This window comes from Equus przewalskii, chromosome 13 (genome assembly GCF_037783145.1).
Source record: "Equus przewalskii isolate Varuska chromosome 13, EquPr2, whole genome shotgun sequence".
In the NCBI taxonomy this organism is placed as follows: Eukaryota; Metazoa; Chordata; class Mammalia; order Perissodactyla; family Equidae; genus Equus; species Equus przewalskii.
Genome location: NC_091843.1, coordinates 2,267,703 through 2,284,303, shown reverse-complemented (window position 1 = coordinate 2,284,303; position 16,601 = coordinate 2,267,703). Strand labels below are relative to the sequence as shown.

Here is a 16,601-nt window from a genome sequence, read left to right as displayed (position 1 = left end):
CAGCCCCAAGGCCTACACATGTCCCCATACTGTTCCCGGCAGGAACAGGTGGCAGCCTGACCACGGAGTCCACGCCCACTCCCCTTACTGCCCACTCTGCCTGTGGGGACATGGGGGCACCAGCACGGCCCAAGGAAGGCAGAGCCCTTTCCATGAGGCGGTGCCTGAGGGGTGGGGGCCAGACGGCCAGGGCTGTAAGAGCGGGGCCTGCACACTGGGCGATGCGGCTCCCCTGCTGGCAAGGCCATGCACCAGTGGTGGCCCGCGGCCTCGCTCGGGCCAGGACGGCTCAACCAAAGCTTCCCTGGGCCTGGGTGAGATGGTGAGACGGTACCCACAGGCAGAAGGACACATACCCTCTCCAGTAGCCCCCAAGCTCCCACGCAGATGGGGGCCAAGCCAGAGCACGAATTCCCTGCCACGTCCTCCTTCAAATCAGGAATAAAATGCTGGCCATGACAGAGCCCTGAGGCATGCCACTGAGACCTTCTCCATGGTGCTAGCCTTCAGTTAACAGGATTACTTGGACTCTACCATTTTTAAAAGCCTTTTTAAAAATGTCAGCTATGTTTTCATAATTAAAAATGTACCATTTGGGTTATAAAAGAAACATGCTTATCGTGATAAGTTAAGAAAATTTAGTAAAGAACAAAAAAGAAAATAAAAATCCATGGCCTACTGCCCAGAGACAAGCACATTCACATTTGCTGTATTCCTTCCAGTCCCTTCTGTATATGTATGTACACAAAATTGAGATCAGCCTGTAAATTTATATCCTTCTTTCAAAAAGCAAACAAACAGAAGCTGGCCCGGTGGCATAGTGGCTAAATTTGTGCACTCCACTTCAGCAACCTGGGGTCCGTGGGTCACATCCTGGGCGCAGACCTACACACTGGTCATCAAGCCATGCTGAGGCGGCGTCCCACATACAAAACAGAGGAAGACTGGCACAGATGTTAGCTCAGGGACAATCTTCCCCACCAGAGAAAAACAGAGAGTGAAAAATAAAGCAAACAAAATAAACTTGACTTTATGGGGTAACCATTTCCCAATGCCCTTCAACACGCTTTGAAAGTGGGATTAATCGGCAGCCTCATATTCTGCCATATAGACAGATTATAATTTATTTAACTAGACCCCTGTTAGCAGGCAATTTAGATTGTTCCCACTCATTTATGCTTAGAAATAAGGCCATGACCTTTGTCTTGTTCCTAAAACTTCGCCCACAGCTCTGACAATTGCTTTGGGAAAGAGTCATAGAAATGCGTGACCGGGGCAAACAAGAGGCAGCTTGCTCACAGCAGATATAAACACTGTCCCAATCCTTCTAGAAACACGGACACATTTACACTCCTGCCAGGAGACTGCACCGCTCCATTCACCCAAACCAGCAGCGCGTCCCTCTTCTTAATCTTAACACAGCTGATGCTTTAAAAATGGCAAACTGTTTTAGTCCTTTGATTAATAGTAAAATAAATATTTTCCCCACTTTTTGGCCATTTGTATTTTTTCTTCTGCTGTTTATTTCCATTGCCAATTCTGTTCTTCCTATGACTTATAAGAGCTCTTCATTGGTTAGGGGATCTTTGCCATACTGCTAATGTCTTTCTGACTTGTGGTTTGCCTTTTAGTTGTTTTTTGACAGAAGTTTTATATTTTAAGTATTCAAATATATCTATCTTCCCCTTTACAATCCTTCTTTTGTATTGATTCTTAGGAAGCCCTGACAACCAATATGTTCTTGATTTGCATGGTTTAAATAGTTGAATGTTTTATTGGCCTATAATTATCATATGATATATTTAATTTACTATGTATGAAATTTATATTTATCATGTATTAATTTATAATGCCTAATAACCATTCCATTTATATTTATCACGTGTTAAGTAATCTATATGAGGGATGTTTTCAGAGCTATACGTTTTTCAATTGATCTGTTAATACTTATGCAAATACAGTATGATTTTCATTATTTTTGCTTTACAAGATGTTTGAAGCAAATTCCTTGTTATTTACTTGGCTTTCAAGGCTTTCCCAGGCATTCTTGACTGTTTATGCTTCTAGCTGAATCTTAGAATCATCTCATCAAATGTCCGGTTATTAATGTGGGAAAAATCACCATCCCTCCCACACCCAGCCTTCCTGGAAGGAACAGCGTATGGTCTCTTTGTTTATTTTTTTTTCCTCTCATTAACAACGAGGGATTTTCTTGTCAGGGCTTATATCTGTCTTGTCAGAACTATTCCAGGTAGTTTAGATTTTTGGTTACTGTTGTAAAGGGAACTTCTCTCTCCCTGTTATCCCTACTCCCAGGGCATTGTAGGTTCACAGAAATTATTGATTTTTGTATAATTATCTTATATTTGGTCATGTCACTAAACTCCTTTATTAACTCTAAAACTTTACAATGGATTCTTTTGGGTTTTTAGGCACATAATTATCAGCAAACAATTATAATTTTATCTCTTTTTTCCAATATTGGTTTCATGTCATATGACATTGTCTAGAATTTTCAGAACCTCAGTAACAAACTTATGTGTCTCCCTTTTTTTTGTTTTGTGAGTAAGATTGTCGCTGAGCTAACATCTGTGGCAATCTTTCTCTATTTTATGTGGGATGCCGCCACAGCATGGCCTGATGAGCAGTGCTAGGTCCATGCCCAGGATCCAAACCTGCAAACCCTGGGCTGGCGAAGTCGAGCAGGTGAACTTAACTGCTGCGCCACCAGGCCGGCCCCGGTGTGTCTCTTTCTTGTTGGCAATTTTGCTGTAACTACTTCAGCGAGGGCAGTGTTCTCCGAAGCCTGCTCTGCAGAGTGCCGATTACGTGAGGAGAAGGGCTCCGCTGAGAAAGAGGTCTGAGAAGCCCTGTGTGCTGATCCATCCCTTGGAGGGTCACCATTCCGTTTCCACAGTGAAGCCTCGAGAAACTCTGCTGCCAGGAATACTTTGACAACCATTTCCCAGATTGATTTGACCATGGAACCCCTCTGTTTTCCTGTGTAAACATCTATGAACATCCTAAGAATTAGCTATGCAGGACACTTTAGGAACATGTGCTTCTCTTTCTACCTTTAAATAAAATTTTGGTTGTCGTGTTACCATCTGTTACTAGTGTTCACAGATTTTTATAAACCAGGAGCTGCCCTCTCGGCTCCTATGGAGCCCATCATGCCCCTTGCCCTGATGGTGCCTTCAGCGTCAGGGGCTCCTGGGCTCTTTCTCAGATTCCCCCAACTCGGCACGCTTCCCTGTGCACCCCCACACCTGTCTTTGCTAACAAGGTCCGTCTCTTCTCTCCAGGCTCCACACTCCCAAGCCAGCCCCTCCCTGGCTATCTCTACCGGGATGGACGGCACCAGGCACCTCAAGCGCAACACATCTCAACTGAACTCATCGCCTTTCTCCTCCAAGTGCTGCTTCTCCTCTGCTGTTCCCCATCCCGGGGGGTCGGCATCACCATCTGCCTGCTGCCCAAGGCAGAGTCTCAGTGTCTCTCCACCTCCACCCACACAGCGCCCACGCCCTCCTGACCTGCCTTCTTAAACTTCTCTTTCCTCTGTCTTCCCTTCTCCACACCTGTGGCCATGATCCCAGGACAGTCCACCATTGTCTTCCCTTCGATGGCACCCACACCCTCCTAAGCCACAGCTCCCACCACCCGTTCTGCACACAGGAGCCCCCTTCTCAGACATGCAAATCAGATCATGTCATTCTCCTGCTTGAAACTGACGTCCTGAGAAAACCAAACCCCTTGGCAGGACATGCAGGGCCCTCATGAGCTGCTTCTGGCTTCGTCAACAATGTCCATCCTGGCATTCTTCCCTCCAGTCAGACTCAGCTGCGCTCTGTTCCTCCAACTCACCCTGCTCTCTCTCCCTTTCCAGCCTTTGAATCTCAAACATCTCCATGCTGGTACTTCCCTCTTTCACTCCCTTCCTGTGGCTGAAAACTCACTCCACCAGTCGCCTGCCCCACTTTTCCCCATCGAGCCCCTGAGCCCCTTTCTGCACCTCTGTTCTGGAAGCAGCCGTTGAGGTCAGGGCCCATGTCAGTGACCCAGCACAGCACTCGGCACACAGAAGCCCTTCAAAAAGTATTTGTTAGATGACAAGGTTTGTCATTAGGCAAACTGATGTGATGAATTATATGAACAGACTCCTTGATATTGACCAATTGCTATATCCTAGAATAAACCTTATTTTATCGTGGTGGGAGTTTCTCATATGCAATACTGAATCAAATTCTTAATGCCTCAGGATTTTTACACCTAGTTCTGGAAGTGAGACAGGTCTGTACTGTACTTTGTCTTGGACATGCTACTTTTGGCAGCTTTGAGTGTAGGAATCACATTGGCTATAAAAATAAATTGGGTGGATTTCAGAATACATATATTTACATATTCTGAAACAGTTTATACAGTATTGTATTATCCTTGCTCAATAATTCCTTGCACATGAATAAGAACGTGCTGGCAAAAATAGATTATCTGACTCCCTATTTAGAGTTCTTTTCAAGATAATCTTGAAAACGGTGAAGACCTTGAGTTCCCACCATGGTTATGGGACTTATTATGGCGTGTCCTCTACATTTTTTGGAGAGAGCTTTGAAATATTGCCATTTCCCAGGAAATCCTTGATCTCTCAGGATCTCCACATCCCTGAGTCAGAGATCCTCACATTCTCACCTTCCGGTTTTGACTCTCTTCTGCAAACGTTGGACTGTGACCGCACATTCCTTCTCCCTGCCTGCAGCAGTTAAGGAAAAAGATCAAGTAGAAATGCCTTTGGGTTAAAATAAATGAGGCTTTGTTCCATCGACTAATCAATACTGGGAAGGAGATAGACTCTCTTTAGGCCAAATAAGAGCCAAAGCTTTGCCAGCACTGGTAAGCAATTAACCGTGTACAATTTCCAAATTTTCTCTTTAATCAATATGGGGGCAATCAGGGGAAAACGCAAGCTGCCATCCAGCACCCAGACCAATTGGCGTTTCTTCTCCCCTTTCTTCCTTAAGACCTGAAGTTTCCCATTTCCCCTTGCCAGAGGTAGAAAGAAAGACAGGGATATAACTATGCCCATCTCTCATGATAAAGGCCTGAAAATTCAGATATGGGAGGGTCCTCATGGAGGGGCCCCAGGCCCAGAATGGAAGGGCTGGAAGGACCCTGCCTAGGGAGGGGGCAGAAAGTGGGGAGAAAGGGAACATGTTGATAGCCACTCCACTGGGGACAGAGGAAAGTCCTATGGAACATTCCAAGGACCCCTGCCTGTGAATGGAGGCTGGAACTGGATCGCTGCCTGCCCCCAGCCTTCCCTCCCCTGGGTCTGTGTGGTCTAGAGGCCACGTGGGACAAAGGACTCCATGAGCCTCTTGCCGCTCTCCCAGTCAGTTCACCTACAGAGGAAGGCATGCACATCCTCTCCTCCACTGGTCACCACTGGGTGTCCGTGCAACAGGATGGGGAGAAGGCTCAAGGGGAGATCTCCCAACGGCTGTCCCGAGTGCCTACTCCTCTGCAGGGATTATACATAGGCACCCTTTCTAATCTTTGGTTTGAGATCCCACTCTGTGTTTCTAGATTAAATATGCCAGAGATTTGCTTTTCCAAAGGCTTTCTTGATTGATTCTATTACTCCTTTCTACTTTCTCATTGATTGATTTCTGCTTTTTCTGAACTACTTACTTAGTTTTGCTTTCCTTAGGTTTCTAGTTTGGGGTTATTGTTGACATTTGTTCTAACTTATTGAGTTGGATGCAGGGTTAACATGTTTTCATTCTTCTTGTGTGACCTTGGAAAGCACCTGTGAATTTGCCTCTGAATACAGCTTTGGCCACACCCCATAAGTTTTGATCTGTAGTGATCTTGTTTTCATTAGTTTTCCAAATAGCCTGCAACTGCAGCTCTAATATTCTCCTTCCTAGGAGATTTTTCTTTTTTTAATTTTCAAAGGAATTGGATTTTTTCAGTTTATACATCTTTCTCCTCCTCCTACTTTTGGGGCACTGAGTCAAGAATCTAGCCTGAATACTTTTTGCTGTATAAAATTCACTGAAATTTTCTTCATGACCTAAAGTACTTTTGCAATTTTTAAGTGTTCTATGATTCCTCAAAAAGAAGGCATATCTTTCTGTAGGGCAAGGAAAAAGTAATATAACTACTAATTTAACTTTATTCAGTATATTCTTCGAAGTTTCTACACCTCTTAAAATGTAATCTGTTAAAGGTCTTGAAAAGGGTATGAAAGACTCCTGCAGTTAGGTTTTTGTCAATTTCTCATCTGTTCTGATGGTCTGCTTAGGCATATTTTATGTTCTCTGTGGGGTGCATAAAGGACCACAACTGATGTGCTTGCTGTGGTCACTTCTGTCACTTTAGAGTGACCTGCTTCCCAGGGGAAGGAGAGTGGGCTCAAGGTCCACTGTTCCTGAAATTTGTCTTGCCAGATGAGTCCTTCATTTCCCTTTTCATACTGTGGGCTTCATAAGTTGTGTGCAGTTTGATTTTATTTTTTGAGACTGAGACTCCCTGTCTTTGAATAAAGGAGTTAACTCTTCACATAATTACCACACCTGATACACCTGATCTTATTGTAATTTGATTTTCTATACACCAAGTGAGGTCAGACCACAGACTCTAGAATTTGGCTGCCAGGGTGAGAAGCCCAACTCCCAAGGAGCCAACTGACCACTCACCTGGCATGCCACTGAATCATGTTAAGCCTCTGCATCCTTATCTGTGAAGTGAGGATCCTTATCTGTGAAGTGAGGATTGTCACAGCTCTGCCTCCCCGTCTATCCCTTGATTAAGTGGGCTCATGCATGTAAAGTGCTGCCATGCTGCCTGGCACCACCGGGCCCCTTCCCTTCTCACTGTCTCCCATTGTGGGGCACCCTTCATCTTCCCTTCTCAGGTCACTGCCTCTGGGGGCTTCCTGCCCTGCTACATAGACCTGTGAACAGTGCTAGGAAAGATGGTTCCAGGTTTACAGTGAGAGGAGGAAGGGAGGGCAAGAGAGCCCAGTCAGGGCAGAGGCTGCGCGCATGAGAAGAGGACACGGGTTGAAGACCTGGGCAGGGGTTGAAGCAAGGGGTGTACTAATGACACGTTTCTGCTTTGACGTCTGGGGCCTGCTGACTGTGGAGGGACTCACCAGATAGTCGCCACTCACGAGGGAGTGTGCTTTCAAATGCAAACCACTCAATCCAGAGCCCACCCGCACTACCTCCTGTAGGGGCGCCCCCACCCTGGGCGCTGCCCCCCGCCCTAATCACCCAGGGCCAGGTACCAGACAACCAGGGACAGCCCTGTGTCCCAGAGCCCACAGAAATTATTCAAACCAGACAATCCTAAGCCTGCTTACTCTGCCTCACCGGGTCCACCACAATAAAGCTCTTGCCTGGTGCCCCCTCCTTCTGCCTCCGGACCCACCCAGTGCTGCCCCCTGTGGCCCTGCATGGTGGGATCTGGCAGTCACAAACCATCTCTTCCACGACAGCCACCTCCTGATCTGTACGCCTCACCACACGAATAACAACAAAACGTACATTTTAAAGCAGGGAGTAGGGGAGCAGGAAAATGGGGGTGGCTCCTAAGTTTCTAGTTGCTTAGAGGACCCACAAGGCGGCTGGGGAGAGGCAGGGGGTTTTGCAGGCACAAACCCTTTCAAAGGAGGCCCGTGCCCCCCTGGAGAGCCCCGTTCGTCCCAGGGTGGGTGCAGGCGCTGGTGCGTCAGGAAGGCACCGGCCCGCGGCGTGCACTCACCTTCCCGTGGCTCAGCAGGATTATCCGCACCAGCACGACATTGATGTGGGCCCCCAGGGAGTCGTCATGATAGATTTCGTTCACCTGAAAAACAACCAGGGAGGAGTCAGCAGGAATCTTAGGCCCAAGGACCAGCCCTGGTTTTGCAAATGGCGTCACCACCCAACCAGCCCCCAGGCAGAAATCTGGGACCCCCAATTCCTTCCTCTTTCCCATACTTTACACCCAGGCATCACCATCAACTTTGAATCCATCCCTTCCTTTCCCTCTGCACCCCCTCCTGCAGCCATCACCCCTGCCTGTGTTACTGCAACCCGCTCCTCAGTGGCCCCCCTGCCAACACAGGCAGTCTCCACCTGGAGCCTGACCTTGGATGGAGACATTGACCTCTAATTCACTCTAGCCTCTGAATGCACGTCGTATTTCCTTCAAGAGTGAACATGGCGACAAACCCCAGCGGCTTGGACAGTGGGGGGACTGCCCCGCGGAAATCTCTCCACAGCTGCTGCAGGTGGCTGTGAAATGTTATCTATGCTCCTCACTCCCAGGAGAAGGGGTCATTTTAGACCCACCACCAGGTCTGATTTCTCACGTGTGAATCAAGAGCAGATATTAGTCTGTCACAAAGGTGCTCGCGTGTTCTGTTCTGATAACTGTAAAAATAACCTTTGTATTTTGATTAGTCTTTTATTCTCACGTATTTTATTTGTTGTATTTAAAAACATTTTCTGAGCAGGTGCTTATGGGCTTCACCAGATATCAAAAGGGTCCACAGCAAAACGTTGTGAGGAGCCCCCACTCTCCCCGGCATAGCTGGCATGACCTTCCAGAAACCTTGGCCATGTTACCCTGGGCTTCACGCTGACAGAGCCTTCCTTGCCCTTGACCCCAGCCCCACACACTCTCAGGACCCTACGTGAATGGATCCTTGCTTCCACCAGCTTCATTGGTGAGCAAACCCTACTCCTCCTGGAGGCTCAGCCTTGTGGCCACTTCCTCCGGGAAGCGCCTCCCCAGGCGTGATTTGCTCTTCAGTGAGCCCCAGTGTCCACAACTTCTGGAGCTCTCTGTGTTCCCCCTGGACTGTAAGCTGCACAGTTACCTGACTTTTCCCTGCATGGCCCCAGCACCCAGGACACAGCAGCCCACGGCAGGTACTAAGGACACACCCCCACTGGGAGGATCACCCCACTCGTATCATCACTGAGGGCAGAGGCATGAGCTGGCCGTGCAGCCTGCCCTGTGAGCAGACTGAGCTCAGAGGCTACTGACCAGCCCTTTGTGAGGGCAGATCTGGTCAGGCGCGCCTCCCAGGGCCCACTCTGCCATCTCAGGCCAGCGCCATACCCCCGCTGAACCCCAACTTTTAGAATCTCTATCTAAGCAACAGTAATTGATACCTATTAACAGTAGGAAGACCCTTCGGGAAATCTGAGACGTAACAAGGAAAATCAAATCGTGATGGATGGATGGGCAGGCACACAGGACATGTGAGACAAGGCCACTGTCACAGTTGCTGTGTGTAGAGAGCGCACCAATGGGAGGGCCAAGCTGACGTGCATACCAGTCCCTGTGAGGCCACCATCCAGCCCTAAGCTCAGCCCCTGCCAGGAGCTTCCCCCCAGCACACCCACCTTCTCACTATAATCGGGTTCCCCGCCCTGACCTGGCTTTCCTGCAGGGCAGGGGTGACTAAGAGCCCTACAGGAGCACGGATGGCCCCCAGGACTCAGTGCGTGAGTCTGAAGAGGGAGGGTCAGCACCCCGCACCTGCCCCTTGGGTGTCTGCCAGATGCCCGGGGCCCACCTGGTCGCCTGCAGCTGACAGGGTGGAGCCCCAGGAGGCTGTGCCCACTCACCCAGGCCGTGCTGTCCTCTCTGTAAACAAGGATGACAGCGCCCATCTCACAAAGCTTTGCGAGGACTCCACTTCCACACACGCGCCATGGCATGACGTTTGTGAAAGCAGTGACACTGCTCTTCCCACCGCCGGGGAACCATATTCCCCCGCAGCCCCCAGTGGGGTGAGGGGCAGGGGCATACCCAAAATACAGACTGCCTTGCCCAGCTGCGAGGGTCAAGCTAGATTGTTTAGTCCACAGGGACACAATAGCCCTAAAAGCCAGTTTCTCTTAAGAGAGAAAGGGTCTTTGGTCTCCAAAGTATTGCTCTATCTCTCACGAGCAAAACTGGGCCAATCTGGCTCACGGAGTTTAACCGAAAGTCGGGTGCAAAAACACAGAGGGCGGGACCCTGGGAGGGCCAGCTGCAGCTGGAGGGGCAGCAGGGAGGAGAGCAGACAAAGGCTGGGGTCGTGAGGGGCGTGCTTCCCGATGGGATTAGTGCCCTTATAGGAAGAGGCACCAGAGGGCTTGTTCTCGCTCTCCGTCCCTCTCACGTTCGCGCACTCTCTCTGTCGCGTGAGGACAGGGCCGGAAGGTGGCCCTCTGCAAGCCGGGAACAGGGCCTTCACTAGTAACCAGACTGGCGGGCCCCTTGATCTCGGACTTCCAGCCTCCAGACCCCGTGAGAAATAAACGCGTGCTGTTTAACCCCCGCGCCTGCATCATTTTGCTGGAGAAGCCCGAGCTGACATTTAAGACAAGCCTGGAGTCAGAGCTTAACCTCTGACCTGACGATTCCCCCCAAAGGCTTTTGAACAGCAAGCGCCTGAGTACCCCCCACCGGCCGGGGTGCATTCTCCCTCCTATCCTGGGATATGAGAACTAAAGAAAGCTGTGTTTCTCCCCACGTTGGAACTTTGGTGTATAAATGTCCATCCCGCCACACATAACCCCTTGGCCCAGTGACAAGCCCCTCACGGGTTCTCAACGGGAATCCTCCAACGGAGCCCCCTGCCTGGGCTCTAGCTGAGCCTACTATCCCCAGGGGCTGGAACTGTGTGGCTTGGCCTCTGCTTCTCCACGGCCCACGGCAGGCACCCAGCAGACCCAGCAGAGACGTTGACCCCGCTGCACACCAGCCATCATGTTAGCACTGGAGACTCAGCAGCGAACCAGGAGGGAGCCGCTCTTTTTAGGAGGTGGAGAGGGACATCTGGATGTAACAAAACCAGCTCCATGATCTTGACGATGCTGACGAGGCTGCAAGGGAAAGGCAGAGAACCTGGAGGGCACATGAATGGTGAATCTGCCCTGGGGGGATTGGGGAGCCTCCTAAAGAGGCGGCATTTTGTGTCAGAGCTGAGAAAGGAGAGCAAGTTAGCTCAGCAAAGCAGGGATGGTGCTCCCGACGGAACAGCATGTGCAAACATCCTGGGGTCAGAGTCTCAGGAAGGAGGAGGGGGAGTGAGCCCCTGAGTCCAGATCATTCAGGCATTCAGATCCATAGGCTTCCAACTCTACTCAAAGAGCAGTGGGTGACATGGGGCCAAGAGGGGGCACCACCTCTTATGAAGATTATTCGGGCTCCTTACGGAGAGCAGATTGAGGTTTCCACTGCCATGGTCAGGATGTGGGAGTGTGGGGCTCAGATCCGGGACAAGCGGAGAGAAGCGACAGACGTGAGGAGTGACTTGATTGGAACAGGGGGCCCCTCTCACACAACCCTCGGACACCCGGGGCCCGCTCAGCCCCTTCCCTCGCTGACAAACAGAGGCAGTCCATCTTTGCTCTGCACAGGGTTGGGGAGGGAGAAGTGTCCTGGGGTCATCTCTCCAGAAAACGAGGGGCTTGGGGGTCCCTCAACAGCCTGGAGGGGAACGCCACCCCAAAGCCCGTGCTCTGACTGCACGTCTCGGGGCGGTCTGGGAGCCACCTCCAGGGGACCTGCCTGGCACACACCAAGAGGCTCTGAGCCGTGGGCACAGCCCTCTGAGGACAGGAGACCCGGCTTGTTACTCCAAAGGGCTTTGGGCTGAGTTCACAGAATCCTCTCACTTTATGCTCCCAACAGCCCAGTGAGGAGGGGTGGGCAGCCCCACCTGAGTGATGAGGGAGCTGAGGGTGGTCCCCATAGGGAGGAAGGAGACACAGGCAGCACCTCCCCGGCTCCTGGCCCAGACCCTGCCCGTTGGGGCCCACCAGCCTCCTGTGCTCCCGGCCCCACCTCCGGGGCCCAGAGCGGCGGCTCTCATCTCAGGCAGGGGTCCTGTGTCCTCCTTGGGCACTGGGCAGGTCTGACCCTGGCTCCTGATTTGGGACAGGAGGTGACCAGAACCCCAGGAACCCCACACCTAGCACCGAGCCTGTGAGGCAGAGGGGCGAGTGTCCTGCTGGCGGTGGGGGTGAGGCCCCAGGGCCTGGGACGTCAGGTCACTGAGCCAGGCCTCTGGCTGGGGCGGCTCTGTCTTCGGAGCTGCCCATCAGCTGGGCTGGGTGCTCTAACTCTGGCCTCAGAGGCCACCTGGGCCTCCTGGGCTGCTGAGGAGCAAGCCAGGCACATCCGGAGTGCAGCCAGCAGATGGCCAGCGGGGAGGCCAGGACACGGGCCAGGCCAGCGGCCAAGCCTGCTCTTGAGACTCCCCCGCCTGCCCAGTGCGGTGGCCTCCAACTGTGGTGCCTTTCTACCCTTCCACACGGGACGCAGCTCCACACAGTCTACTCCTCTCGGGAGGCAGGGCTGTGAGCCAGGCCATGCCCCGGCTTCGCTCTGTGACACTGGCACCTCTCGGCAGCTGCTGGCCTTCTGGGGAGCCCTTTAGGTGGACTCCCTCAAGGTCAGGCCCCAGCAGCCCCCTCCCAGGGGGCAGGGTCCTGTGTCCCCCTCTCCCCGCTGTGACCAGCTGTCCTGGGCCAGCTCCTTGCTCATTAGCTGGGTGCGGCAGAGACCTCGAACCAGCACCCAGGTTCCCCTCTGGTGTCTGGCTCCCAACCCCACCCTGTGACTTGTCAGGAGGAGAAATGGCAGCATGCAGGGCTGTGGGGCAGGGGAGACGCAGGCGGTGCTGAAGAGGGGCCCACTGTCCTTGTCTTCTGCTGGCCTGTGAAACTGCCAGAGCCCCGAGTCCAGCTGCCTCCGGCTCCCTATGAGATGCGGCTCAGATGCTGTGGTGAGGCCAGAAGCCCAAGGGCCCACCTGGGCATGGGGACCACAGGGCATAACAAGCAAAATTCCCAGTGAAACACTCGAATCCTTAGAGGGACACAGCTACACAATTTCTGCCCAGCAGAGAGCTGACACGTGTGGCAAATCATGACCGAAGACAGAGGCAGCCTCCTAACATCTTCCTCCCATCTCTCCTGCTCGGACCCCTCATCTCCCAGACAGGCAAGCAGGTACAGGGCCTCCAGCGCCTTTCTGTCTCCTGTTCTGCCCACTCCCACATACCACTCTTCATGGTGTCACCACTCAGAGCAGATCTGACCTCCTTCCTCTGCCTGAAACCCTCAATGGCTCCCTAGTGCCTTCAGGAGCAAGCCCTTGGGGCCCTCTCCAAACTCACCCTGCGCGGCTTCTCTGTGCTCTACTTCAGCTCCTCTCCTCCAGGAACCCTCGCTCCTGACAGCTCCACCCTCCCCAAAGTCTGGCTCCCTCTCCAGCTGCTTGTGCAAGGGCTCATGCCTGGAATTCCCTCTTCCCTCTTCCAGCCCCCGAATTCTTGAAATATCTGAAGAGCATTTGAAAAAACAGTCATAGTAATAACTGTGTTTCAAAGGAGGGGGGGGAGTTACTCCCCTGCTTGACCTTCCACTCCCACCCCAGGGCCTTCCCACTGCAAGTGGAATAAAATTGAAGCTCTGTGGCCTCATCTCAGGTCGCCCCAGGCCTTGCTCACTGTGGTCCAGCTGCAGGCCTTGGAGCTCCTTGCACAGGCAGCCCATCCCTACCTCAGGGCCTTGGCACTTGCTGTGCCCTCTGGCTTCTCATGCTCTTCCCCCAGCACAACTGTCCCCTGCTCAAAGCAAGCCCCTAAGGCACCCCCTGACGTAGTTGCTCCCAGACTGGACTATGCACTTGATATGGAGGCACCTCTCCTCCTTGTCACCGCTGTGTGCCCAGCAGTGTCAAGCACACAGTAGATCTCAGTAAAGAGTTTTGAATGAACAAATGAGTGAATAACTTTGGAGCATGGGGAACAAGAGGAAATGGGCAGAACGTGTGACAGCAGCGGGTCCAGGATGCCCCGTAATGACGGAGGCCCCAGCCAGGAGCACAAGTCGTCACTGTCGTCATCGTCGTGGTGTCCCGCCCCGGCCCCCGGCCGCCTCCCCCCTCCCCGGCCTATGCACTGGGGGAAGCTGCTCTGCTCTGTCTATACCTCCAGGGGAAGGGAAGCCGGGACAATGTCCTTGAGCCCTGACTGAGAAATTGATCCTGGAATCTTTAAACCTTGGGGGAAGATGTTTGCAGCACAGCCCTCCTCCGTGCAGAGAGGCCCAGGGCTCTCTCGTTTGGGGAAGTACATTGCAATGCGCCTTTTGCTTTTGCAAAGATGCAGCCAAGTTCCTGTTTGGAATAGACAATAAGGAAGGCCGCAGCTCTGCATGGTAATGTAAAAGTTTGCCTTCTCTGTGGGAGAGTTCCACCCCAGGCCCTGTGGGCCCTGGCAGGTGGCCTGAGGCTACTGGCAGAGGTGACTTTCTCCTCTGCCAGGGTGGGGAGACCAGCCAGGCAAGGGGAGACTGGTGCAGGAGTTGGGGCTTCTCCGGGGGCAGAGCTGCTGGTGGGGCTCTTATCCCTTGTGCCAGCCTTCAGGAGGGCCACCAGCTCGTTCGCGGAGCCGAGCTTTGGCGATTAAGAGGCAGCCTGTGCTGCACCTGGTTGGGGAGCCAGCCAGGCCTGGAGGAGTCTGTAGCGAGGCCTTGGGAGGCAGGCGCACAACCCACTTTGTGGCTTCCCTGGGAACCCCTGAAATAACTGGGCAGGAGGCTGGTCTCCCTGAGGCCCCCGCGGAGGCGCGGAGGAGGGCGTGCCACTGGAAGCTGGGGCAGAGCTCTGCCGGCTTCCTGGAGGACGGTTCCCATCCGTGTGTGTCCCATGATGCGTAAGGGGCTGTGAAAGAGGCCTCATGGTGAGAGCAACCATTCCCTCTGCAGGTCTGGGTCCCCCGCTCTTTCTTCTGCAGATGCTTCCGAGGTGAGGCAACAGCAAACACGCTACTCTGGCCACTGCTCAAAATATCAGACTGTCGTGAAAGGCAAACGGGCAGGAATGGAACCACTCAGGTCAAGCCAATAAAAATGGGAGGCAGAGCCCTCCTGCAGCAGCACACAGAGCACGTCCCCAGCACCCCGCCCCACTCCTCCCACGAGAGTGAAACTGTCCTGGTCCCCAGTGCTGCGCCAGCCCACACTTGGCGGGGCCTGGGGACATCTCTGCAGGTCCCCAGGAGAGGACAGGGCTCCTCCGCTGCAGGCCAGCAGGTCAACATCTGGAACCCAGTGGAGGTTCAACAAATGTTTACTGTGCAAACGCATGGAGACACAAATGCAACAACAGAGCGTCCTTAAAAAATTGTCATGTTGGTGCTAATCACTCCCCCACTGCTCCTGCAGGCGGCGCGGGGTCCGGCAGGCTGGGCCACCACCCTGCCCTGTGACTCGGGCCTGGTGCTTTGCTTGCTGGGGCCTCAGTTTCCTCATCTGTGGCGTGGAGGTGGTCCTAGTCCTCATCCCTCAGGTGGTTACCAGGACCGCCCTCCACAAGGTGTCTAAAGCATCTAGCAAAATCCCAGGCAGAGCACAGGGTCCGTACAGCCGACTTCAAATGACGGATGGCCACACGCCCTGAGCCGTTTCCCTGGGCCCCCAACCAAGCTGCACGCCCAGGCATTTTCCAGAGCCCACGCTGCTGCTCGCAGGGTGCTTGTGTGTGTGACCTGGGCTTCTCCCTGCCGGCCCTGCCGCACGGGACAGACTGTCTCACCATCGCTCAGGGCCTGACCTTCCCACTCATACCCCACAACTCATCAGAAGGGGACGATGCTGCAGAACAGGAAGCACAGACTCCGCTGAGGCCATAGAGGATGTGGCTGAAGCCACAGGCCAGGGCCCGATGTCCCCCTGAGGCCACTGTTTGGAGGCCACTGACAGGGAAGGAGCAGAGAAGGCAGGGATCTTGATTCCTGCTGGCAGCGGCCCTGGCCCTGGAGAGCCCGCTAACGTCACCCGCCTCCCTGGCACCCCCAGCCCCCAGGGTTGCCTGAGCCCAGAGCCCTGGGGCCAGCTCGGAACCGCATCCAGAAGAAGCCCTGCAGGGAGGGGCCCCTCATGACAAGATCTTGTGGCACGCTCACCTCCCCCACCAGCCTCAGAGCCTGCGGGCACAACCCTACCCCTATGATGTGAGCTCTGTCACCTGTGTCCAACTGGGCACCATGATGCCATCTGAAAACAATGATTTTTATTGCTCCCGTAAATCATACTCTTCTGTGGCCCTATCACCATTTTGACCCAAGGAAAGAGAGGGGAAATGGCACTTTGAGGAGAGGGTGCCATGGCACTCGGGAAGCCCCCGGGGATGGGAATGGGGGAGGAGTGGGCAGGTGGTTGAGGAGAGGCAGCAAGTCAGACCCAGGATTATGGACCCCCATCCCTGCCACTGTGCCATACACCTTTAGGGTCAAACAGATAGATCCCGGGGTTTGGGCCTACTTCCCACTTGGACCAATGGCAGAAGCAGAACCCACTCCTCATGTGGTGCTCAGTGGGAGGTGAGAAACGGGAGGGCTTGTGTGAGTGAACTAGCCTGGGGAGCAGCCTGGCTCCCAGCCCCAGAGGGGAGCGTATGGGTTCCAGAAGCTCCCATCTTACACTGGTTGGGGTGGGGGGTAGCTGGCTGTGGACTGAGAGAGGCTGCAGAGTGGACAGGTCACCACGGCACTGGACCTTGCCCGGGCAGGGCACCTGAGCAGCCTGGGGAAAGAGCCCGGG

General features: G+C 53.3%; 1 protein-coding gene across 2 annotated transcripts in view; it reads right to left on the bottom strand.

Annotated features, from left to right (window-relative positions):
- Positions 1–16,601, bottom strand: part of ADAMTS2 (ADAM metallopeptidase with thrombospondin type 1 motif 2) — a 217,700-nt gene that overhangs the window by 64,088 nt on the left and 137,011 nt on the right. For both annotated transcript variants that reach the window (XM_070568963.1, XM_070568964.1), the window contains one exon: positions 7,768–7,851. In XM_070568963.1, coding sequence (XP_070425064.1) covers positions 7,768–7,851 — 84 coding nt within the window. The remainder of the gene's footprint in view (positions 1–7,767; positions 7,852–16,601) is intronic.